The sequence below is a fragment of the Malus domestica genome, chromosome 09 (assembly GCF_042453785.1).
Source record: "Malus domestica chromosome 09, GDT2T_hap1".
NCBI lineage: Eukaryota > Viridiplantae > Streptophyta > Magnoliopsida > Rosales > Rosaceae > Malus > Malus domestica.
In genome coordinates, this window is record NC_091669.1 from 12,237,918 (window position 1) to 12,264,227 (window position 26,310).

Below are 26,310 nucleotides of genomic sequence, written 5' to 3' on the forward strand. Positions count from 1 at the left end.
CCCGACTATCTTTGCTCTGTCTTTGTCTTTTCTTTCTTTTAAAAGCACAATAACATGTTATATATTCTCAGTTATATACAAGTTATTTCTGGCAAAGTCACAATGAAAATGAGTCTTCAGCACTTGAATCCGATCTGAATCACGTCAGAGTTTAGATCAGATCTGAGGCTTAAGCCCGCGGGCATGTAATTTAAAGATCAGTTTAAAAGTCCTTGGCCTCAAGGCATAAAAAAGAACTCTATGTGGACTCAACCCATCCACGACGATCCTTGATAAGCGAGAAGTCCGAAGTTACTTGGGGCGCAAGTAATCAATCTATTTCTCCGTTTTGTTACTATTATATCTTGATTCGTAGAAAAGGCTTAAGCATAGAGTGAATTCTGATAGAAAGCCTCAAGGCCTACACCTAAGGCCCCACGAAGGCATCTATTTAGCTTCATTTTATGTTGCGGTATAGTTGGTCCGAGTATAAGGATTAACTCTGATGGGAAGCCTCAAGACCTATACCTAAGGCCCTACAAAGGCATTCATTTGGGTTCGTCCTACCTCTTGGATTCAGATAATCAAAGGTATAATAGTGATAAAACTCTGGCAATCATAAAAGGTCAAATATGATACATCCAAGCGCTGGTTTAGTTTGAGAGGAAGCCTCAAGGCCTACACCTAAGGCCTCACAAAGGCACCTGTTATATCTAACTCGGTTTCTCGGGCGTATACATATTCAATCAAAGCTTAAACACCCATTCAACATCTGCCATACTGAAGATGGCAGTGGCACGCCTGAGCACGATAAAGTTAATCTTGATTGTGAGCCTCAAGGCCTACACCTAAGGCTCCACAAAGGCACCCTTTCAAATTAACTCTGTCCTTCTCTTTCAGAACTGCCCGACGAGCCTTGCCCGAAGTGTGTCTTGCCCGACCAAGATCTGCCCGACGAAGGCTTGCCCGAGCAAGCCCGAGAAGAAAGCAGGAGTACGACAGATACCCTCAACCGACGCCATTCTCCCAGGGGAGCTGTGTGCTCGACCGCCAGGAGATTCCTGCGACGAACAAATGCTAGAAGTTTTTCAGTAATAAGCACCAGTAGAATTCTTTTATGCTTGGTATTCATTGGGTAATGTCTTGGGAGGCAAGCAAGCTATATGCTGAATTAGGTTGGGTTTCCAAGCTTTGGTAGAGGCAAAATCTTGACGAATTGGTGTTACTACAATATATATTTATACCTTGCTAAATTTCCTTGTTGATATTATGTTTCAACTTTCAAATCTCACCACCTAAAAGTTGACAGGTCGATCGTGCATAACATGATGAACATGACGATTATCTTGCATTGAAGATTTACCTTGAAAAGATTTTCACAAGATTATGAGCAACTCGATTAAACTTTTCATTGGTTTTAGGCTTGATCAATTATGTCTTATTTATATTATAACTCCAGCAATCAGGAAGGAGCTGATGAGAAGTTTTTTAGTGCGGTACATTCAAAGTCTTTGACAAATCAATGTCATTTATATTATAATATGTATACATAAGGGGTGCATTCAATTTTTTAGAGATTTTAATTCCTTTTACAAATTCAAGGATATTCAATCAAGATTTTAAGTGATTCTTTTAGTTTATGTGTATTAAATTAGGATTTTAAAGGAATTTTCAATATTCTTGAGGCATTAAATTAGAAAATGATTTTAAAGGATTTTACAAAGTTAGAGAATTCGAGAAAATTCGAGAGATTTTGTAGTGTTTTTAACCATTCTCAATGTCACCTCTCCCTTTGAAAATTTAAGGGTATTTACTAAATGTTATAAACTTTCATAGTTTATGTGTGATTGTGTAAATCCTATATTAGATTTGATTCTAGTTATTCTTTCCTATATGGACTTGTATTCCTTGGGGATGAAGGATTTCTTCTCCTTCTTATTACTATAAATAAAGGCACTGTGTAGGGGGAATAACAACATCCTCTACATACATTCCTCTACACAATTCTACAAACACATCTCTCTTCTCTTTATCTTTGCCGCCAGCCCCCTTCCCCTTGTCAGATAAAATAGGCTACAACACGTTATCAACACGCTCATACCGATGCGCTTAGGAATCTGACGTTGAAGCTTTTTCTACATCAAACTAGTTCATCCATATCATCATGCAATCATGTTCTTCCAAAACAACAGTTTTTATCTCGATATTTTTGCAGCCCTGATATCATGAACATTCATCATAATGCATGACCTAACTTTACGTTTTTCAAATTTTAGATTCTACATAAATTGTATATGCATTATATTCATAATTGTAGAATTATGTGAATTTGATATTGCATCAAATAACTGCTCATGCATTAAATTATGTATTATATATGTTTGAAACCCATAGGCTTCTGGTTTGAAACCCAGAACACACTTGACGCCATCCATGGCGTCTCATTCCCTCGTAGATGGGCCTGCAGCCCAATCATGATCTTGGGTCCTTGTCCCGACGACTTGCAAATCGTCTTTCCCCCTTTCTCGATGATTTTTTGGCCGAGATTCGTTTTGAATCTCTTTGGTTTTTCTTCGAAATTCCGATTAATTTTCCTAGAGTTTTTAACACAAATGTTGAGAGTTTCCATTCTCCGTATACTTTTATAGGTAGTTGTCGAACCCATGGTTCTTTACCGTGATTTTTGCACCTAGACACGACCGCTTGAAGCGATGGCGCCGGTTGTCTTCGCCGACGAAGTTCACCCAGCGCATGCTGGGGTGTCTGGTTCAAACCCAAGCCTACATGGGCTTGGCCCGTTCTCGGTGAGCACTAGCCCGTTGGACTTTGGAGCTCTCCTTGGCCCAAAACATTGACCTTCATAAGCCACAGTGTTCTTCTATCTCGCACCGCAGATGATCATAGCCTGCATGGCTGTTATGGCTCCCATGTACTGCAATGTATAGGATTGCGTCCTCTCGGGTACATGTGTCCGCGAAGCATCAGATCAGAGCCCATTTGGGCCTCTATTTTTGGGCTTGCACCTACAGCTCATTTTCTGTGATGCTGAGCTCATCTGCTTGCTAGGCCCGTGCCAAACCCAGCCCAGTTCCTGGGCTTGGACCTCACGACACCATTTTTACTCAGCCAACTTGTGGGCTTTGGTCCAAGTTTTTGGGCCCGAGTTTAATTGCCTAATTATTTTAGGCCCAATGGTTTTTATAATTTTTTTCTCCCACACTTTAAATTTGGCCAGAGTCCAAATAAGTAATTCACTTATAATTATAAACCTGAAGTTCTATTTGCATATTTTCTTATTGCATATTTTTGTGTATATATTTGCGTTTGTCTGCAGGAACATATAAACTTGAAGTTCATAATTATTTCGAAACATGAAGTTTCTAAAAACATGCCTTATTTGAAAACCTGAAGTTTCCTTAAAAACATCACCCATGAAAACCCGAAGCTTTTTCATGTGAATTTTAACCAATACATGTCTATTAAAACCTGAATGTTCTACTCTTATGTGAATGGATTAATTTTTTTCTCCATTACACTAACCACATCTTGTCCATCTATTTTGTGATAGGAACATGTCAAATTTGAACAAACTCGACTTCACCGCTTTAGAGGTCTCTAGAATGAACTACCTTAAGTGGGTCGAAGATGTGAAGCTCCACCTCATTGCAAAGAATTTGCGTCTCGCCATTGAAGATGAGATGGACAACCCAGTTGGCGAAGCTGAGAAAGCCATTGCCATGATCTTCATCTGAAGACATATTCATGACGCAATGCAAACCGAGTACCTTGCTGATGAGGATCCACGAGCACTATAGGTCGTTTTGGCTGATCGCTTTGATCACCAAAATGACATTTTCTTGTCTTAAGCAAGACATGACTGGCAGCATTTGCGCTTCCAAAACTTTAAGTCTGTGAATGAATATAATTATGAAGTTTATCGAATCCGATCATTTCTCAAGTTTTGTAATGAAACTTTGACCGAAGAAGATCTCCTGAAGAATACCTATTTGACCTTCTCTGTTTTATTTATCGCTGAAAAACAGAATCAGCTGTTGATGAAAAATCATCAATCTCGACCTACTAAGGCGACTGTTGTGCCTGAAGCATACTATAGCATGAACCAACGCCCAAAACGCCAAAAGAGGCATGGTAGGGGCGGCCAAAAGTCACCTCGTTAAGGTCAACAGAGCCAAGGCCCATCTAAGGGAGGAAACAAAGCCTATAAGCCCCCTAACCTCGCTCACAAGGCCCCAAACTTCAAGAATAAAGGCAAAGCACCTGAAACCATGGATGCGGATATGTGTTATCGATGTGGTTCAAAGGACCATTGGTCCAGTCTTTGCCGTATTCCCCAGAAGGTTGTAGCTGAATATCAATCTCGTTATAAGAAGTTTGAATCAAATTTTGTGCAAGTGGATGACCGAAGAGTACCAAGATGGAAGTTTCTGACTTTCACGAGGTCATTACCCCTATGGAAGTTTAGAATCTTAAACATAAACTATTTTTCTAGTTGAAATTTAGACAATGGGGCCAAATTCCACCTATTAGCCGAATCACCCTTGTGTTTTTAGTTAATTTTGAACAATTTTCCTTTATGTTTGGATTATTTGTTGGTGATTTGTTTTTGGATATTAAGTTTTTAATTAATTACCATCCTTGAATACTTAAAATGATTTTGAATGAATATTTGTTTTTAGAACTTTTACGCATATGACCAATTCAAATTAATTTTTCATTCTAGGTATGACTAGTAGGGAAATTAGTTGTCTGGTAGATAGTGCAACCATGGACACTGTTTTATGTGGATGCATCTATTTCACTAACCTCATACCTAAGAATGCACCTCTGACAACATGATCGAAGAATACGGTAAGACACATATATTGTTGTCCAATAGTACAATTTTAACCATTGATGAGACACTTTATTCTCCGCGTTCCGAAAGAACGTTGTTGAGTTTTAAGGACATTAGAGATAATAATTACCACGCTGAAACCTATGTAGAAAACGGAATTGAATTTCTATGCATAACTTTTTACGAAAATGGCCAGAAGCGTATTCTAGAGAAGATGAAGCGTATCCCGAGTGGTTTGTTTACTACAACCATACGCTCCATAGAAAGTCACTATGTGGCTTGCCCTACCTCTGGGACCGTGCACGAAATTACACTTTGGCATGATTGTTTGGGACACCTTGGACGAATAGCAATGTGTTGTATCCTCATATCATCACATGGGTATCCACTAACTCGACGTTTAGGTTCAATTCAAGGAATTGCATGTCAAACATGTTCAATGGGAAAGCTTATTACTAAGTCTTCTTATGACAAGATTCGTTCGAATCCTCCTATTTTTCTATAAGAATTCAGGGGGACATTTGTGGACCTATTCACCCTCAATGCGGACCATTTAGATATTTTATGGTTTTGGTTGACGTTTCCACATATTGGTCACACGTGTGCTTGTTGTCCACAAGGAACGTTGTATTCTTCAAACTGTTGGCTCATGTTATCAAGCTTAGGGCTCACCATCTTGATTATCCGATAAAATCTATTTGATTGGATAATGCTGGAGAATTCACATATAAAACTTTTGATGACTATTGCATGTCGGTTGGGGTTGAAGTTGAACATCATGTACCCCATGTTCACACCTAGAAAGGCCTGGCAGAGACATTCATTAAGCGCTTACAAATGATTGCTCGATCGTTGGTCATAAGTACCAAGCTCCCAATCACTGCTTGGGGCCATGCAATATTGCACGCAGCCATGTTGGTATGCCTGAGGCCTATTGCTACCCAACCATATAGTGTCTTTCAGTTGGTTACCGGATATAAATCCAACATATCTCATCTGCGCATTTTTGGTTGTGCGATCTATATGCCTATTTCGCCGCCCTTACGTACAAAAATAGGGCCTCAACAAATGATGGGAATTTATGTCGAATATGATTCTCATTCGATCATTCGTTACTTAGAACCTTTGACAGACGATCTGTTTACCGCTTATTTCGCGGATTATCACTTCTATAAGACAGTCTTCCCATCGTTAGGGGAAGATAAGAACATCAACGTTCCTGAAGAATGACGCGATTTATCGTGGACGACTCCTACTTTGTCTCATTTAGATCCCCGCACCGCTCAATCTGAAACTGAAGTGCAATGCATATTAGATCTTCAGAGCATGCCAGATGCTTTCACCATTCTAGCGCGAGTGACAAGGTCACATATTATAGCTACGCATATGCCTGCAAAGATGAATGTACCAAATGTACAACGGACTTCCCTTATGGAGGCCCGGGATACCAACTTTGGTGATCCACGTACATTAGCGGCTAGCCAATCATCTGCCCCTACACAAAAGTGTGAAATACCACTTGGTTTAAAGGATTCACACCCTCGAAAAAGGAAACCCACGGCACATGCACCTAAAGAACCTATCGTGAATCCGACCGTCTCTTACTCATTCTATCTAACTCATGAAGAAATTCTAGATTACGGAAGCATCCTTGAAAAGACGAATCCACCTCTTAAGAATCGTGATATTTTGGTCTATTATGCTAGCTTAAATGATGATGTGTGGTGTAGAAATGAGATGATCGTTGATGATGCATTAACATATGCAGTAGCTACTAAGATCATGTTAAGCGATGACTTTGAACCTCGTTCCGTTGATGAATGTCGACGTAGAACCGATTAATCAAACTGGAAACAAGCAATCCAAGTCAAACTCGATTCGTTTACGAAATGTAAAGTGTTTAGACTTGTAGCTCATACTCTTTCACATGTGAAGCTCGTTGGCTACACGTGAGTTTTCGTTCGGAAGCTTAATGAGAAGAACGAAATTGTGCGTTACAAAGCTTGTCTTATTATGTAAGGCTTCTCACAACGCACGAAACTTATTCACCTGTTATGGATGTGACTACTATTCGCTACCTTATCAGTTTGGTTGTTTCCGAAAAATTGAGTATACAACTGATGGACGTAGTAACTGTGTATCTCTATGGGGATCTTGATACAGAAATTTATATGAAAGTTCCCGAAGAACTTACATTGACTGGATCAAATATTTCCAAATCCCGGAACACGCTTTCAATTCGGCTGAGGCGTTCACTCTACGATTTGAAGCAATCTGGAAGAATGTGGTATAATCGTCTGAGTGAATATTTGACTAGTCAGGGATATGTGAACAAGGAATAATGCCCTTGTGTGTTCATTAAGAAGTCACAGTCCGGTTTTGTGATAGTTCCAGTTTATGTCGATGACATGAACCTTATTAGAACTCATCAAGAGCTCGCGAGAACTGTTGCACACCTGAAGTTGGAATTTGAGATAAAAGATCTAGGAAAGACTCGATACTGTCTTGGTCTTAAGATAGAGCACTGTTCGGATAGAATCTTAGTACATTAAACGAACTACACCCAGAAGGTGGTGCGTTGCTTTAATAAGTATAAAGCGAAGCCTTCGAGTACTCCTATGGTCGTTCAATCGCTAGATACAAAACGAGATCCCTTCCGTCTGAAGGAGGATGGTGAAGAGATTTTGGAGTGGAAGTTCCTTATCTAAGTGTGATAAGAGCTTTATTGTACTTAGCTCAATGCACTAAACCCGACATTTCCTTTGTTGTTAATCTTTTGGCAAGATACAGTAATGCACCAACGCGCACACACTAGACTGGTGTTAAAGACATTTTCCGCTACCTTAAAGGTACCATGGATTTGAGCTTGTTCTATCCTTACGAATCCTTGAGTGATGCTGCACCCCCCGCTTCTCAAGTCGATTCTCGCTTTGTTGGTTATATCGACGTAGCATACTTATCTGATCCACACAAGGCGTGCTCTTAAACGGGTTATGTCTTTACCATTTAAGACACTGCAATCTCTTGGAAGTCAATTAAACAAACCTTCGTTGCCGCTTCGTCTAACCATGCTGAAATTCTCGCCTTACATAAAGCAACTCAGGAATGCTTTTGGTTAAGAGCAGTTGTGAGCCATATTTGAAGCTCACGTGATCTTTACCCCGTCGTTGATGTCTCGATGATGATCTATGAAGACAACGCAACATGCATCGAACAACTCAAGAAGGGTTACATCAAAGGAGACAACACCAAGCACAATGCGCTGAAGTTCTTCTTCTCACATCTACAACAAAAGCATTAGAAAATTGAAGTCATGCAAATCTGTTCACAAGACAATCTGGCCAACCTCTTCACCAAATCACTACTGAATGCGACGTTTTAGGAAGCTTGTTCATGGAATTTGTATGCGTAAACTTTCTGAGTTGTAACATTGCTAGTTCTCTTTAGAATCGTGTCAAACTTAGGAGGAATATCCTGAAGTATACTTGCTTGATCCTCTTTTTCCCTACGATTATGAGCATTTTTCCAACTGGGTTTTTGCTACCTAACTGGGTTTTAACGAGGCACCCACCTTGGGTTGATCATATCATTGATGACGTCCCATAGACGTTTTATTTAACTTTGCATTTCTCACGTGTTTTTCCTTAGACTATGCATTTCTCACACATTCATCTAGACAATTCTACAAACGCGTATGTCTTCTTTCTCTCTACCGCTGCCTCCCTTCTCCTTGTCAGATAAAATAGGCTACAACACTAAATTTTTTTTTATAAAATCTCTAAAACTCAAATAAAATATCTCAAATTCTATGAAAAATTATTAATTTATAAATCGGTGTCATAAATATCACAAAAACTTTCTCCGGTGGACGCCAGAAGAAGAAATAAAACAAACTCAAAAATACGGAAAATGTTATAAACCTCACGATCTTGCTTTATGCACGTGTCAACACACGATGGGTAAGTGAATCAGAGGGTCGGCACCCTATACAGTTGCAGTTTTCTACAACTCGATTCGGCAAATTCCCAATCGCTCGCAGCAAAATCCCATTCCAAACACTCAACTTTTACCTCCGACAAATCTCAACTCTCTCTCCCCTCCCTCCCTCCCTCTCTTTCTCTCTCTAGGGTTTTGCGTACAAATCGGATATGGCCGGCACTGGGATCCACCCGTACCACCAGCAATGGCAGCCCGCAGCCGCCGCTCCTCCGCCTCCCCCTCCGGCTGTTGGCTCTATAGCTCCTCCTCCTCCTCACCACCTCGTCGACAACCCCAACCGACCCCTTACCGATGAGGTTCGCACCATATTCATCACTGGTCTTCCTGAGGATGTGAAGGAGAGAGAGATACAGAACCTCCTGAGATGGTTGCCAGGATACGAGGCCTCGCAGGTCAACAACAAGGGCGAGAAGCCTATGAGTTTCGCGCTCTTTTCCACTGCTCATCAAGCCATTGCTGCCAAAGACGCCCTTCAGGTTAGCTTTGAATAATTTCTTACGTTGAATTTTAATTTTGATGTTTATGATGAAATTTTGAGTTTTTGTTGGATTTTGGGGTTTAGGGTATGATTTTCGATTCGGAGTCGAAGGCTGTGCTGCACACGGAGATGGCAAAGAAGAATCTTTTTGTTAAAAGAGGTTAGGATGGTGATCAATTTGTTACTTTTTGAGTTGAATTGGAGAGTTTTATTGTTTTCGGTATTTTGTTAGGGATCTAGTTCATAGAGTTTTATCTACATTGTGTAGTACTCAATGTATTTGGTTTAAAGTTCAATTTTGTTAGCGGAATAGGAGATAATTTCCTGTTTCCGGTAATGTGCAAGTATCGGTTCTGTTGCTTATGTTTATCACTACCGCATTATGTTGGTTCGAATCGTAATAACAATGGTTTTTGGTTAGCTTAGAGAGTTTGATTGAATATTTTGTGACTATCTAATTTGAGTTCAAAACTGTAGGAATTGTAGGCGATACAAGCCCTTATGATCAGAGTAAACGTTTGCGAACTGGTGGTGACTACTCACAGGCTGGCTATAGCAGTCCATCTCCTTTTCATCCTCCTCCTCCACCTGTTTGGGGGCCACACGGGTAATCAAACATTGCTCATCTAATTTCGAAAAAAATTGTTTCTGCTGCTCAATAGAGCATATGTTTTCCTTTCCAGATATTTCACATTTTCTCATGTGAATGTTGCTCGTGTGGCCCAGGTATATGGCTCCACCACCTCCTACGTATGATCCATATGGTGGTTATCCTGTTCCTCCAGTACAAATGCATCCTCCTCCTCCTGTACCAGCACCGAGTAGTTATGTACCTGTTCTGGTAATCCACTATGCTTTGTGTGCGTAAAATGTTGGGTAAAGAGTTTGTGTTTGCATGAACCTCACAAATTTCCTTTTTTTTATTCTTTGGATTGGGGTGTGTGTGTGGGGAGTTGAGATATTGATATTTATCAAGAGATATAGTTTGTCTAGCCATCACTTAGTCAAACAACCACTGTGCCCCTTCTTCTCTTGTTTATATAAATGAATGTATATTATATCGAAGAGGAAAAAAACTGAAGTGCAGCCTTAAAATGATATTTAAACTAACTAAGCAGATTAGCTATTCATTTTTACTTGTTTGACTCACAGTTCAAAGATTTATTTTCTTCCCTTTATCTAGCTTATTTTGTTTGTGTATTCCCCACTTTCTTTCTTCCTGTTTGCTGTACTTTTGTTGTTTCGCAGTGGCCAATTTTTTCATAACTGTTGGCTGTCCATGATGTAGGAATCCGATAAATATAATTTGTTCTTCTTTATAATGGTTCATGTTTCCTGCAGAACACTAAAGATAACCCACCGTGCAATACCTTATTTATTGGAAATCTGGGAGAGACAATTAATGAGGAAGAACTGAGGGGCCTTTTCAGCTCGTATGAATGTTTCATCCCTTACCTTAGGATGTGTTTCATTTCTTTGTTTCATAAGAAAGGTGTCAAGCTAAATATAAATTTTTGGTAATGCAGACAACCTGGATTTAAGCAAATGAAGATCTTAAGACAAGAAAGGCATACTGTTTGTTTCATTGAGTTTGAAGTAAGTAATATTTAGCAATTAAATGCTGTTCATTGACGCTTTCATATTGGGATAAATATTCTGATTGCCTGCCCTTTTCTGTATTTACTAAACAGATTTTCTGTATAACCCATGCAGGATGTGAACAGTGCCACCAATGTACACCATGCTTTGCAGGGTGCTGTTATCCCCAGTTCTGGTTCTGTAGGCATGAGAATACAATATCCTTTTTGAATTTTCTTATGGCTGATATTTTGTTTGTTGTTTATGCAAGTTAATATTAATTGGACTGCAAGTATAAATAAGCATAGGTCAAAATTCGTGCTCACATGTACCTGGTTGCTGGACTGTCTTACATGTATGACTGTGACTAGTTTCTACTTTCTCAAGTCACCTGTAACATTCATGTTTCCAAACTCTGTTTTCTAGGATGGATTTTTGTTTTGTGGGTTATACGATCCAATGCTGAGTCAGATCGATCAGGTTCTTGCTCTATTTTTTAATCTAGGTTTCCAGATGTATAGTTTGTTGGTGCTCTACATAATCACGAAACTTGTCTTAAATTAGTATATGGAGTTTAGCAAATCCTATTTAGTGACGTGCACAAGTCATCTGTTGATGTGCCTTTTCTGTGTGCGTCAGTGTGACTGATTAATGTTACATGAATAAAAGGTTTGAATACCCTTTTGTGGTTGGTATATCATAGTGATACCAGAGTTTAGATTACCAAATGGCATTTGCAGCAAGATTTTTATTTTACAGAATAATTTTAATTCCAATATTCCTTAAAATAACTTCTATATATATATTCTGAATTCTGATCCACCTCACCACAGATATATATGTTACTCGTGACTTGTCTATGTTCCTTTTGTGATTGGCAATATATGTTTTCTTCTTGACTTATAAATACATATTCAAAGAACCCATTTGGGAAAAGGAAGGATGGAAACCACCCTGGTGCTGTCCCTGCTGCCAATGGAGCTCCACCGGCTATGACATACCAGTAGCTTGAAGGGGATGTACTCTGTTCCTTATGCTAGAGACAATCACAACCACATGATAGGATGCATCTTGCAGCTGTTGCATGCATCTATTTCATAGTCACGTCATCAGCATTAGCATCTCCCCTCATGTGAATGAATGCGCTTAGTGGCATCTTGAACATACCATTTGGCCATGTTATAACGTACTTGTGACATGCATTTCAGCAGTATGTGTTAATGCCTGGATGTTAGGGGCTCAAATTGTTATCATCTTATAGCGTATTTGTGACATGCATATTTCAGCAGTATGTGTTAATGCAATATTAGGGGCAAAAATATTGTTATCATCTGTAGGGTGGTGGGTCGTGCATTTGTCTACAGATTAAATTGTTGTATGTCGAAATTAGGAATGACCATCCATATAGACATCTTGCTACCTTACATTATTTTTGAACTTAGGTTTGAGTGATTAACTTATCTCAACCAATCATCTGAAGGTGGTCCTCAGTTCTATTTGATGGCATAACTTCCATTCCGTTGTGAATACTTAGGAAAACACACCATTAGTTATCATGTTTTCCGTTTCCATCACGTTTTTCATTTCCATCCCCACGACATACTAATAACTTAGACTAGTCATAGATCATCGTTTAAGCGAGGAGCTAGACATGCAGTTTTACCATTCAAGATGTTCGAAGCATGACTTTTCAGAAAGATGTTGGGTATTATATACATGCTATGTGGTTTATATACAGGATATTCCAATACCAAATGACAATGCACTATTCATTTGAGGAGGTCAGGTGTCTTCAGCTGCTCGTTTGTTTCAGGTAATATTACTTCACTAGGCAACCATCAAGCAATTTTCTTGTACCTCTGGCCTCGAGATTAGTAGGTATCTTGATGTTCATCGGCGAGAGGAAACACATTTTTTCCATAACTAGTTTGAAGCAAATATGATGGAACTATGCGTTGGTCCTCGCGTGCCATTGATTACTTGTAAGTGAACTGAATTCATAGGTTGTGAAGACTTACTGGAAAGTGAAGAAAAATAGGAAGTGGGTAGTTTGCAGTTCTTGCTTCACTTTATGCAAGCCCTACTTGACCTTATTGGGTGCGGGTGCTCTTGATTTTGACCATACCCACTGATTTTCTATACGTGCTTTCGCAACTAGAATGGATTGACCCATAGCATGGACCGATATTCATAGCCGTCGGGTCGTTGGCTAAAAATCTAGAGACTAAAGATGTAACGGTTCATGGATCAATGGTCATGGTCCATGTTTCCGATATTTTTTCCTCCGACCACATTTGTCAAAGGGGATGTGGAATGTGAGAAAAGCTAAGGAGACTCACTGACTTTCTATGTACTTTCTGTCATTTTATATTTTTTATTTTATACAATAGGTACGATAATTAACGTTAAATTGTAAGATGATAGATAGTATATGATTAGGAATAAAACTAATTGAGAGGTGTTTTTTTTTTTTTTTCTTCACAATAGTTTACTATGTATTTATTTTATTCCCACCCACAATTTCATTGTCAAAACCCTGAATTTACCCGCACACCCAAGTATTAGGCTTAATTATATTTTTGATAAGTAAAATAATATGTTTATTTTGCAGAAAGTCAGAAGTCACAATTGGTGGTGGTTAAGTAAGTAGGGCCTCCCTCCCTTAAAATAGTTGGAGGAATCCTTTTCTTGTCCCCAGTATTGACGTGGCTGTGTGCAGTCAGCTCCACCTTTGGACGAGACTTCCGCAAATCCATGCCTTGTTTTCACATTGCGTAATGTCATTGTCCATTCTGAAGGATTTGCCTTTTTTATTGACAGTTTAACAAACCAAAAACAATAAATAATTGATGCTTTAGTGTAGTTGAGGAGTGGTTAAATATGGCATATACAATACATTAATAATCCATGGACAACTTATATAATACGAATGAGAGATTATATTCACACATCTTAAAATGCTTCTTCCACATCTTTTTAATTTTTTAATATTTTCTACACACAACTACCACTTGATAGAAAAATATTAAAAAATTAAAAAGATGTGAGAGAAGTAATATAGGGTGTGAATATAATCCTCCAATACGAATATATTGCAATCGTGGTATTTTATATTAATTATATAATTTTGTATGTGTATATTGACAATTAAATTAACGCGTGCGCATAAACAATTATCAGTCCATGTTTATCTTGTAACAAATGGGGTTGGGGATTGATATATATGGTTGGTATTATTTTTTTTTAAATTATTATTATTTAAGAGAAGGAAAGAGTTTAAAATTATTACATCCTATTGAGAAACCAAACGCTCCAAAATATTTAGAAATGTCAATTCTCATTTTCGACAATATATAATGTACTATAAGCCCCACTTTTTTATTAATAAAATCAGAACACAAATATTTTATAATTTTTTTCAATAATATATAGTAGGTAAGAAAAACGAATAGATAAAATATATTAATTATAAAAATTAAATATAACTGCTTAAACACGCGTAATATTGAATTAAAATAAATAAATAAAATCTATTAATTATAAAAATTAAATATAACCGCTAAAAGCCTAAAACACACATTATATTGGATTCATACGTTGTGGTCAAAATGTGAAATCACCCTGCAGGCATGTTTGTGTGAACACAAGCACCCACCCACCCTGATTTCATCACACAATTTCACTAGAAGGTATTTATCCTTATGCTTTGTTCACACACACAAAAAACAAATTTTAGTTTTTATTATTTTAGTTGTCAAATAACACACATAAAACACACAGGAAAATAGTCTTTATCGTTTCTTGGTTCTGTCAGGTTATAAAAGTATGACTAAGGTCCACACTGGTCTCCAACCAGAAGTACGCGTAAAAACACTCCATATTCTACTCAATTCTACGCTATTTAACAGCCTCAACCGCCATGCCAAAAACCCCAACACAATCCTCTCCTTTTCCACTCAGTTTCCAACTCAATTCAATCTAAATGCTGCCGGGTTTTACTGTGAGCTCAAATAAGCGTGCTTACCACTAAAGCTCAAATCTTTACCAAAATCCCAACATCGTCCTCTCTCTCTCTCTCTCTCTCTCTCTCTCTCTCTCTCTCTCTCAAAAATCTACATGCAGTAGCTAAAGCTCATATCTTTACCAAATATTTTTCTTTTTTCTTTTCATCTAATTAGACACCAAAGCATGCAGCTTTCTCTCTCAAATTTCTTCTTCTTATTGTTGTTCTTCTTTTCTGTGCCCATACCTCTTGTATCTAGCTTGAGCTCTGATGGGGTGGCACTGTTGTCCCTCCTCAAGCACTGGACTATAGTCCCAACCCCAATATCCTCCACCTGGAATGCCTCTGATTCCAATCCTTGCCAATGGGTTGGAATCCAGTGTGATAAATCCCACAATGTGGTTGCCTTAAACCTCACCGGGTTAGGAATTTCTGGCCAATTGGGTCCTGAAGTTGCCAGCTTTAGGTTTTTGCAGACTCTTTCTTTGGGTTCCAACAACTTTAGTGGCAAAATCCCAACCGGCTTGGCCAATTGTACTTTACTTGAGTACTTGGACTTGTCGGTAAATGGTTTTTCTGGTGAAATCCCTGAACCCTTGTTTTCGATTTCCGGCTTGGTCTATATTTATCTGTATGAGAATAGTTTGAATGGTTCCATCCCTGCAAATGTTGGGAATTTAAGTAAATTGGAGGAGTTGTATCTGGGTGATAACCAGTTGAGTGGAGTCCTGCCTAAGAGTCTGAACAATCTTGGGAACCTAGTGTATCTTGAAGTTAGTGGGAACCATCTCGAGGGTAGGATTGATTTGGGTTCTGGGGATTGCAAGAATTTGTTTTTCTTGGATTTGTCACGCAATCAGTTTAGTGGAGGTCTTCCATCAAGCCTGGGAAATTGTGGTAATTTAGCACAGTTTGCTGCTGTGAGTAGCAACTTAGTGGGGACTATCCCGTCGTCCTTCGGCCAACTAGAGAAGCTTGAACTTCTGTACCTTCCTGATAACCGTTTGTCTGGGAAAATACCTCCTGAACTTAGTAAGTGTACGTCCTTGACCGGACTACACTTGTATACGAACCAACTAGAGGGAGAAATTCCTAGTGAATTGGGGATGCTGACCAAATTGCAGGATCTTGAATTGTTCGAGAACAGGTTAACTGGTGAAATCCCAATTAGCATTTGGAAGATTCAGAGTCTTCAGCACATCCTTCTGTACAATAATAGCCTCACGGGGGAGCTGCCTGTAGAGATGACTGAGCTGAAGCAGCTGCAGAATATTTCGTTGTTTAACAACCTGTTTTCTGGAGTTATACCTCAAGGTCTGGGGATTAACAGCAGTCTAGTGCAGTTAGATTTTCTGAATAATAACTTCACTGGTACAATCCCTCCAAATCTTTGCCATGGAAAGCGATTAAGGGTGTTGACTATGGCTTCCAATCGACTTCAAGGCTCCATACCTTCTGATGTTGGAAATTGCTCCACTCTTTGGAGGTTGAAGCTTGAACAGAATAACCTCAGTGGAGCTCTCCCGGAATTTGCAGAAAATCCAAACTTCGATTACATGGACATCAGCAGCAATGAGATTAGTGGAGCTATTCCATCAAGCTTGGGAAACTGTGGCAACCTCACAACTATCAATTTGTCCGCAAACAAGTTAACTGGAGCTATACCGCCGGAGCTGGGGATCTTGCAGAGCTCCGTACATTGGTTCTTTTCCAGAACAATTTGGTTGGTTCTCTGCCTCCTCAACTATCTAAGTGTACCAAAATGGATAAGTTTGATGTGCGGTCCAACTTGTTGAATGGCTCCATTCCGTCAATTCTGAGAAGTTGGACAGGTTTATCAACACTGATTTTAAGCGACAACAGCTTCACTGGTGGCATCCCAACTTTCTTGTCAGACTTCGAAAAGCTTTCAGAGCTACAACTTGGTGGAAATCTTTTCGGAGGTGTGATTCCACCATCAATTGGAGCATTGCAGAGTATCTTTTATGCATTAAATCTTAGCAACAATGGATTGACAGGTCCGATTCCTCCGGAGCTAGGGAAGCTGATAAGGCTACAACAATTAGATCTTTCTCATAACAATTTGACAGGGACTTTAAAAGTGCTCGACGGTATGAGTTCACTAACTGAGGTTAATATTTCAGACAACAACTTCACAGGCCCCGTACCAGAGACGTTGATGAAGCTGTTGAACTCATCCCCATCGTCATTTTTGGGCAATCCCTACATATGTGTCAATAACCTTCCATCATGTGGCTCAACGTGCGCAGGAAACAGCAGTTTTAAGCCTTGCAACGGCCCACCAAGCAACCGGAAAGGCCTTAGTAAAGTGCAACTTGCATTTATAGCTCTAGGATCCTCGATATTTGTTGTTTTTGTGCTTTATGGGCTGATTTATCTGTTCCTCTGGCGCAAAAAGGCCAAGCACGATCTTGAGATCTCAGCTCAAGAGGGGCCATCTGCCTTGCTGAACAAGGTACTGGAGGCTACAGAAAACCTGAATGGTCACTATATCATTGGGAGAGGAGCCCATGGAACAGTCTATAAGGCCTCCTTGGCGACAGACAAAGATTATGCAGTCAAGAAGCTTCAATTTGCAGGGCACGAAGGAACGCGTTTGAGCATGGTTCGAGAAATTCAAACCCTTGGGTCAATTAGGCACCGGAATCTGGTTAGATTGGAAGACTTCTGGTTAAGAAAAGACCACGGTTTAATCTTGTATAGGTACATGCAAAATGGGAGCCTTCATGATGTTTTACATGAAATTGAACCCCCACCAACTCTTGAGTGGAGTGTTCGCTACAGGATAGCGCTTGGAACTGCATACGGGTTGGAATATCTCCATTATGATTGTGATCCCCCGATAGTGCATCGAGACATCAAACCTATGAACATCCTCTTGGACTCTGATATGGAGCCCCATATTGCTGATTTTGGCATTGCTAAACTTCTGGATCACCAATCTTCTGCACCAACGACATCCATTGCGGTTGTGGGTACAACCGGATATATTGCACCAGGTAATTATTCTAGTTTATTTTGTATTCAGAAATGTTTGTACATTTCATGCACTCAATGAACTGAGTTGTTATTTTTTCATGGCTTTCGACAGAAAATGCATTTAGAACGGCAAAGGGCGTGGAATCTGATGTGTACAGTTACGGGATTGTTTTACTTGAGCTGATAACTAGAAAGAAGGCATTGGATCCATCATTTATGGAGCAAACTGACATTGCAGGATGGGCCAAGTCAGTGTGGAGCAGCACGCAACAAATTGATCAGATCGTCGATTCAAGCCTTAAGGAGGAACTTCTGGATTCAACGACCATGGATCAAGTTATCGAGGTGCTTATGGTGGCTTTCAGATGTACTGAGAAAGATCCGAAAAGGAGGCCCACGATGAGAGCTGTTATCAAGCAATTGTTAGATGCAGATTCCCAAGTGAGAAGCACAAAAGGCTAGCCTTTGAATTTTTCCAAATCGGTTGCCTTGGTGCGATGGCAAGTGCCTTCGCCCATGAGCGGTAGGTCTCGGGTTCGAGACTTGGGAGCAGCCTCTCCATAAATGGGGGTAAGGCTAGCCGACATTCACCTCTCCCAGACCCTGCGTAAAGCGGGAGCCTTGTGCACTGGGTACGACCTTTTTTTTTTGGTTGCTGTGACCGGCGTACTTTTAGTGCTGTTTAATGCTACTGGATAGTGATGCATCTGTGAACATGTGCAATGTAGGTTCGATATGCAATTTTAAGGGAAATGACTTCAAGCATTCTAAATATATAACTAACATGTAGGTATTGGCACCTCGATGATAAGCTTCTTATGATGTTAACCATATGAATGACCGAGTCGAGTGAGGACGAGGAAGAGAACTTGAGTCGACTGAGTCGAAAAAGGAAGACACGAGTGATCAAAATCTTGGATTTTTCTTCAATACTACGTAGCACTGACTGCACGCGAGGAATTAACAGTTGAGATTGGAAATTGAAGATCTAAACTAAACAGTTAGATCTAATGTCTAAAATAGCAACGAAGTCGAAGATACAACCTTTCCAAGCTAATCCGGAAGTGTGGATGTCAAATTAGGCAGGTTTAAATGAGACCCGGATCTCGATACACTGACTTTTCCCAGAAAGCATGTACCGGCAAATGTTTAGTGTGATCGTCACACCGACACATGACAGATTATACTACTGGTGGGTCAAAATGAACGATATTTCACGAACGTAGAGTATTTTAAACATTTCTCTTTGCACAAGCTGCTAATTCTAAACGGAACGCAGTATACTGTACCATGCATTATATTTATACACATTGAAATGTCTTCTTTTATCAATGGAAGGAAATATTCACATGAATTCGGGGTAACGGCAATATCAATACGGATTATGCGACTCTGCCCGAACTTGTGAAAGAATTATACAAACTTGTATTCCGATCAAACAACTGCAATCAACAACTTTACAAACTCAAATCATTCAAAAAGAATTCCTAGCCTTGTGAGACGAAACGTCGTCCTCCAGAGAAAAAAATGAGGGAAAAGGATGATGGTGACCAAAATTATACTGGAGGGGTTCTAAAGGATACAAGGATAGTTTTCTATTTAATTTACAGAGAGATGAAACTTGGTGTGCCTCAGGAACTCCCATGAGATCTAACAGATGAGATTGATTGTGCTGAAACAGAGGCGGTCGGGCTATTAAGATCCCGATCCCCGTTCACGGCTTTTGGTTTCCCACTTAATCTTTCAATTGCATCTTGACAGACTTCATTGAACCAGTCATCTTCCGGAAGGACACTGAAACAAGATTACAACCCGGCATACAGTAAACCAACTGCTCAAACGCCATACGTCTTGTAATCACAACAAAATAAGAACTCGGAATACAGTAAATTACAAAGAATATAATAAATATAGAAAAAGATCGATCAAGATAATATCAAATCCCTTTAGATTGTTCTCGTATAAATGACAAAATTAAAAATAAATAAAACAAAACAGATAAAAGCGTCCAGCATAAAAAAGATGGAAGTGTCGTACTGGAAGGTTTTACCCAACTTTTTTACAACGGGTGATTTGTTTTTTTACCGGGTCCAGGATAATTTTTGCTTAAAAATAGAATAAGTTGCAATTACGACTCAATATATGTGCATTTATGTTATGCATCTACATGTATATGTGTGCGTATATTATTGATGATGATCAAAGCATACCTATTGGGATCCATGCCTGTTGCAGAAAATGCTGCCATGGCTTTAGATATGATCTCGTTAATAGCTCGATTCAAATTTCGAGATAGGTAACGACCTTGAGAAGCAAAGCATATGACAAACTTCATATCCAGATAGAACTGCACACAGATGAAAAAAGTTACATAAAATTGGGTGTTCAGTGAGGAGATCCCCAAAATTAAGACAGGAGAAGACAGCTATCATGAGTATGAGTCCTCTAATCTGCATTATTTCCTCACATAGCTTTAGATTTGATTTCTAATTTACATCAATATCATCACAGAGTTGCGGGTACCAAATGTTAGGTTGTCTAAATTATTAGTAACCTGGGAAGAAATATCAGGCAAAAAAAAAGGAAAAAACTGGGAATCAGCATATCATTCCAAAAGGCCAGGTTACAAAATACTTAGTATCCTCGTATATGAGGAAGTTCTTTTCATGTTCGATACATTGGGATTCAGTTAGCATGGAAAGAGAGTTTCATAGAAAAAATAGAGCGATCACAGTTGCAGGCCTTTTACTCTAACTCCCTCACTCAAAATATACCAATCCTATATTTTTTCCTTCCATCCTCGTTTCTTTGTTCTCTATATGTTAGATCTTCAATTATTTCCTTGTATGCTATAGTTCCTTCTCTTGTTACTAAAATAGGAACATCCCTTCACATGATAATGGCTATGTGCTTCTTATTGCTTGTACATATAAGTTTTGAGTTGTTATACCGGATTCAAGACAGATTATCAAAATAAACCACCACGGAGTAAATCAGATGGTGTGACCAGAAATTACATACTTGTTGTAAGCCAAGAGGACCTAAAGGTGGCCCATCCTCAATATCATCCCAAAAGCTCTGGTCTTCCGAGAGCCACAATATGACAGTTTCCGTTAGTCTCATTAGAAGCAATGTAGCAAATCTTTCCCTGCCTACAAACATTTCTGCTGCTATGTTGGCCATTCTGTTTAGTTTTACAAAAAGTTCCTGAATTGGGACAAAAATGACAAAAGAAACTTAGGAGTTAACAAAAGTCAATAATAAAAACATGTAAATAGTAAAAACAAAAAAACTCAGATCACATACACCACAAATAAGTTGAATATGCATACACAAAAAGGGGAATATCATATGCCCCCACCCACAAGAACTTTTTGGTCAATTCTCAAGTCCTTGCTTTTAAAATGATCAATGTCCCTTTCAAATTTTAGATTGTCTCTGTCATTAGTTCGGACCATCAATAACCAACAAAAAGTATAATTATGGATCATGTAAAGACAGCATTTCACACCTGATAATCTTCAGTTGACCATAACATTCAAGGTAGTTAGTCCAATTTCAAGGTATCATGCAAGGAGACATATCTACATGTGTTCAGAAATATTTTGACATAAGACATTTGTTTTATAGCCACTTTGGCATCCTCCAACAAGAAGTTAGACGACAGAAGTCAGAGGAGGAGGTCCTCAAAAATTTTCTTAACCCTTTCTTAAGCATAGAGGACATCAACAAGGGTATGAAACATGCAAAGCAAACTAGCAGAGGAATATTTTGAACTGAGTAGCACCAACTATGAATAGCATGACAGCTCAAAAGAAGGAAGAGAAAAGAGTTCAAACAGAAATGACACCAGAGAAAATCATTACTCAGCATACCTGGAATATTAAGGATGGGAACCAATCAACCTCGTCTGCATTCCCATCCATGTTTATGTACATGTCAGCAGTAAGATGGCTATCACCATCCTCTGTAAAAATGAGATCTAGAGCATGCTGACGACAGAAACTATCTTTTAATCTATCAACCGAGCTGGCAAGCCGCCTCTTCCACTCCCTTTGCTCAGGATGCCGGTTTTGCCTATCTGATGATCTTCTACGTAGATCATCCTTGTAAGCAACCTGATTCAGTGGAGACAGCTTCATGGCTGCACGTGGAAGTAGTTCTTCTGCTAAAAAGGATGCATTTGCCAGCAAAGCAATTTGTTGGGGTTCATTCTCGGCTATGCTAACAATTTTATTCCCAGAACCTTCAAAGTTTGCTTCTTCCTCCATTGAACCCGGTAATGCTTTTATGAGCATGCTCACATATGAATTAAATACTTGGAACAAACCCTCCAATGTCTGACCGCCCATCTGCATACTGAGCAATGGTCCTACATCCTCAAAGAAATCCTGCATGATCAGGTAATCGATGAGGCCACAATAAAATAAGGAATCACACACGCCCACACAGAAAGTTGATTAATTGATTATATGTGGGAGAAAAATGATTTACCTGGACCATGAAATTGAACCGATGTGCACTACTTGTAAGTTTATGTTGGAATGCTGTCATATTACCGAGGGATGTAGTTGAAGGCCTGCCAGGTTGCCGTGTAGCGGTTGGAGGATATGTAAGTACCCAGCCATCAGCAGCAGCTAAGGCCGCGGTGCTTTCCTCAATTCTTTTTAAATTAGCATCTAGTGCTTGTTCAACACTAGGCCTAAAGAGTTTCAAAAGCACAGGACAAAGTGCCAAACCACGAGCTTCCAACAAGGAACAATGGCCTAATGCTATTTGAACACACTCTGCGGCAGCTCTTAACCCCCCAGCAGCAGCTGATGAAGCTAATGCATGTCTTTTAATAAGAGAGGCAAAAGCCTCAGTTTGCTTTATTGCCCACATCACAAGCTCAGAAGTATAATTTGGTTCCTTGCCAAATATCGCCGAAGAATCACCAGCAGCTTGAGCAATAGCAGAGAACACCAACTGTGAGAGTGCAGCAGTATAAGCTCCTCCATATGAAGTGCTCGATGGACGAAGGCTTTGCATATTATACTGATATCTTTGGAAATGTGCATTGAGCAGCAAACTGTGTGCCCGAGGGCCATCCCCAAGCCTTTTCAGTGCTGAGATAGCTGCACGAAGTTCACCACCTCGGGTAGAAGGCTGGCAAGCAGCCTCAGCAAGCTGATCAGCTAACTTTTGCCTGCGTTCAACAATAGAAGTCTGCAGAGACACAAGCAAAGCTTGATCCAGCGTCTTCAGTTGTTTTGCTTCAGCGGCCACGCGTTCACCTTCATCCAGGGCATCTAAAGCTTCATCCACTCTCCTTTCGGCCAACAGAACATCCAAGAGATCGGGAAATTCTACTAACCATTTCTCCAGGTCAGTAGGATCTCTATATTCAGAAATTGATAAACCATTTTTACTAGAACCTTCAGGGACAGATTTAGAAAGGGAATCGATTTTTACTCCCTCAGCTAGACCATGAATCAAAGCAGCTTGAGTGGATAGCAGGTTTCTGATAGAAGATAGCTCCCCCTCCAAATCTGATATCTCTTTGGAGGTGCTGTGAGTAAGAAATGCAGTTTACATGAAATCAAAATTAATGTGTATCAAAAGGAATGAGTCAAATGACTCCATAACTGAAGAATTAACTGGCTAAACCTTCCAATAGAATTTGAAAACTACAATCAAGTAAACTAAATACCAAAAAGTTACCCCAACAAGTTCACCATACTAATAGGTAGACAAGAATAGAAATTTCTAATAACAAAGCCGAAACATAAAAAAATAAATGCTAGTTTAAGGAGATAAATAATCACTTTGACTGTGACTATAATGGAACTAAACTACCTCGATACCAAATATTATCAATCATATAATCTGAAGAAACAAGAACGGAAATTCTAGTACAAAAACAAAAATATCAAAAAATAAATACAAGTTTAAGGAGATATACAATCATTTGATTGTCACTATATCAGCACTAAAACTGCCATGAATACCAACTTTTAAACAATTGCATAAAGCAACAAGAAACAAACAAGTACAAAACCGAAAACGTTTTAACTCTTACTTAAAGAAAAAATTACAATCATAGTATGCTCTGCACCAAGTACAAGTAACATTTTGTATCTCAAGTTTAATTGGTTCTGAACTCTGAAAAGTTCAAAGTATAGACCAGGATAAGCTGGAACACTACGTAATAAACACAGCAGCGAAATCCAAACTACTAAGAGAAGAATGGCCATCCAACCACTCTAAACAAGTGAAATTTATATTGTGTGAACATGGTCTAAGAGAACCAAAGAGGTTTTCTTTTACTTTCTACCTAGAGCTGGAGGTGGTGGGAATATTTTACATAGTACATTTTAAAACTAAAGAATCTCACCAACCAAATCTTGCGTAAAATCAAGTGTATCAAGCTAGGCCACCCAAATACCCAACCATATACTAAGCATATCAACAAGCAAAGGCAGTGCTGTTATTGCGAAGCACCTCAGCAACATAAACCGGTAAAATTGCACATACATTATGAACTCATTAACTTGTCACTTTAACCATTTAACTAAAACTCACCGTATGAATGCCGAATAGTTAGCATAGACACTTCTATGCATTTCCTCGGCGGAAGCTCTCTTTAAGTCCAAAAGATACGAACATAATTGTCTTATTTCCTACAAGAAAATTCAAATACATACATTTAACATTGGCCCCTCATATGATTCCGCAATTTTGAAAAATCGAACTTTATAGCATATCCCAAAATTGTTTCAAGAAACCAAATTCTACAACTAAACAAAGATAGCATTCCATTCCATCAACAATTCAAGAATTCTGAAAGTTCGTTCTTTCACTTTCCCGTGGTTTCTCAGCAACCAAACAGCAGAAAATATACAACACTGAACACAAAAAACATGTATGCATATTACATACACATATATAGGGGTATGTATATGTACAGGAATAGAAAAAAGTGACCTTCTCGTTGAGGGAGCATCGTGACTGGACGTAGCCCTGGGTATCGAACTTGTCAGACTTGAAGACATTGAGGCCTTCCTGGAGCTTGACGCCGTTCTCTTTGACCGGCGTGCCTCTCGACCGGGCCGTCTTCGCCGAAGCCATCAATCGCGGGACAGATCAGATCAATGAACTGAACCAGCAGCTCCGAAATTAGGGCTGCGAGGAGCAAACGGGCGAACGATCCGGTGAGGACGAAAAGGTAATTTCCAAATTATCCGCCGGTGGAAATTAGGACGTGGAACGGTGGAAGTTGAGCTGCCGAGCCCAGCGAAGAGAGAGAAAGAGAGGAGAGAGAAAGGAGACGAGTGCTAAAGAAGCGTGTTTTGGTGGAAGAGATGGGAAACGGGAATGTGATGGAAGACGGTTTGGTTTGACTCTCTGATTTACTAGATTTTGACAGCGGTTAATTATAGAAGATAATGAGGTCTGGCTAGGATTTACGGCTCCTAATTTTGTGCAATTAAATCAAAAGCGTTAATCCGGCTACCGGCTAATGATAGTTATCTATGTAAGTAGAAAGTTTTTAAATTTGATTCTCGCCTATTGGGATATCGAATTACAACTAATTCATTGTTTGATCCAGCACATTGTTGCTGTATTGAAAAGGCAAAAAAGAGTTTAACATTGATTAAGTACACTATCAATGTGATTAACGTTTTACATATCAGTTAAGTTGTAATGTATACGATTTCTTGGACTAAAGAAATTACATCAAGCAATACGTTATTACTGTTTTATAGGGTATATGATTTATAAGGTATCGTATTTTTCTACGTTACATGTGGAATGACCAACTTCGGCTTTAATTTCTTAATTCTTTTTGGTCAAACATTTTAGTCTTTTTTTAATTCATTTAGGTTTGTTAATCCGCTGTTAAGTACAAGCGATATTATTGTTCTAATTTACAGAAGAGAAAAATCGTTTAAAGCCAAAACACAGTCGATTGAACTCGATCCTAATCACCATATAACCCACAATATACCAATTCTCCAGTGATATTTTTGTGTATTTTATTTTAATTTTTTTTTATCACTAGAGAATTGGTAGCTGGCTCAACCAACGATTCTTCTAATAACCACAACAGCCGCCAGCTTACTATTCTTATCACCTTTTGGACCAATTATCATACTTGAATCATTTTCATATTAAACTGTGACAATATTAATTTGATTATTTTTAAATTATTGACTTTATAATTGTATCGTATGTATTATTAGTCTGTATATGGCATGGCAAGAGAGATTAATTAATTCTAAGAGGCAGGGCCATCTCTGAGATTTTGAGGGTGCTGTGCGAAATTAATAAAAGGATCCCTATTTAAGATAGTTTTTTAAAAAATGTAGGATAATGTATTGACGCTAGAAAGTAATCACTTAAATCAAAATAAAGTTTAGCACTCACTAATTGTAA

The 26,310-nt window shown here is 39.0% G+C and overlaps 3 protein-coding genes across 3 annotated transcripts; 2 read left to right on the forward strand and 1 right to left on the reverse strand.

Annotated features, from left to right (window-relative positions):
- Positions 1-8,707: 8,707 nt before the first annotated feature.
- Positions 8,708-13,751, forward strand: LOC103443231 (uncharacterized). The gene is made up of 9 exons (XM_070827386.1): positions 8,708-9,309; positions 9,396-9,471; positions 9,789-9,918; positions 10,038-10,152; positions 10,653-10,744; positions 10,838-10,907; positions 11,025-11,107; positions 11,800-12,702; positions 13,501-13,751. Exons 1-8 carry the CDS (start codon positions 8,983-8,985, stop codon positions 11,894-11,896), a joined length of 990 nt encoding a protein of 329 aa, XP_070683487.1. The 5' UTR covers positions 8,708-8,982; the 3' UTR covers positions 11,897-12,702; positions 13,501-13,751.
- A 1,074-nt stretch (positions 13,752-14,825) lies between these two features.
- Positions 14,826-18,657, forward strand: LOC103443232 (receptor-like protein kinase). Its single transcript, XM_070827385.1, is given in 4 exon segments — positions 14,826-16,578; positions 16,581-17,912; positions 18,005-18,380; positions 18,549-18,657. Coding segments are annotated over 3 exon segments (3,183 nt in total). The 5' UTR covers positions 14,826-15,077; the 3' UTR covers positions 18,355-18,380; positions 18,549-18,657.
- A 634-nt stretch (positions 18,658-19,291) lies between these two features.
- LOC103443233 (exocyst complex component EXO84B-like) lies at positions 19,292-25,283 on the reverse strand. The gene is made up of 7 exons (XM_008382043.4): positions 24,859-25,283; positions 24,457-24,554; positions 22,387-23,443; positions 21,768-22,283; positions 20,914-21,099; positions 20,103-20,239; positions 19,292-19,686 (listed from the first exon to the last, which is right to left on the reverse strand). Exons 1-7 carry the CDS (start codon positions 25,000-25,002, stop codon positions 19,524-19,526), a joined length of 2,301 nt encoding a protein of 766 aa, XP_008380265.3. The 5' UTR covers positions 25,003-25,283; the 3' UTR covers positions 19,292-19,523.
- Between the last annotated feature and the right edge of the window lie 1,027 nt (positions 25,284-26,310).

Coding starts and splice junctions, on each gene's coding strand:
- LOC103443233 (XM_008382043.4), bottom strand. CDS start 25,002: ATGGCTTCGGCGAAGACGGCCCGGTCGAGAGGCACGCCGGTCAAAGAG. Junction 22,284..22,386: donor GGTTCAATTTCATGGTCCAG/GTAAATCATTTT, acceptor CTGATCATGCAG/GATTTCTTTGAGGATGTAGG. Junction 21,100..21,767: donor TCCCATCCTTAATATTCCAG/GTATGCTGAGTA, acceptor GTCCCAATTCAG/GAACTTTTTGTAAAACTAAA.
- LOC103443231 (XM_070827386.1), top strand. CDS start 8,983: ATGGCCGGCACTGGGATCCACCCGTACCACCAGCAATGGCAGCCCGCA. Junction 9,310..9,395: donor CTGCCAAAGACGCCCTTCAG/GTTAGCTTTGAA, acceptor TTTGGGGTTTAG/GGTATGATTTTCGATTCGGA. Junction 11,108..11,799: donor TCTGTAGGCATGAGAATACA/ATATCCTTTTTG, acceptor ACTTATAAATAC/ATATTCAAAGAACCCATTTG.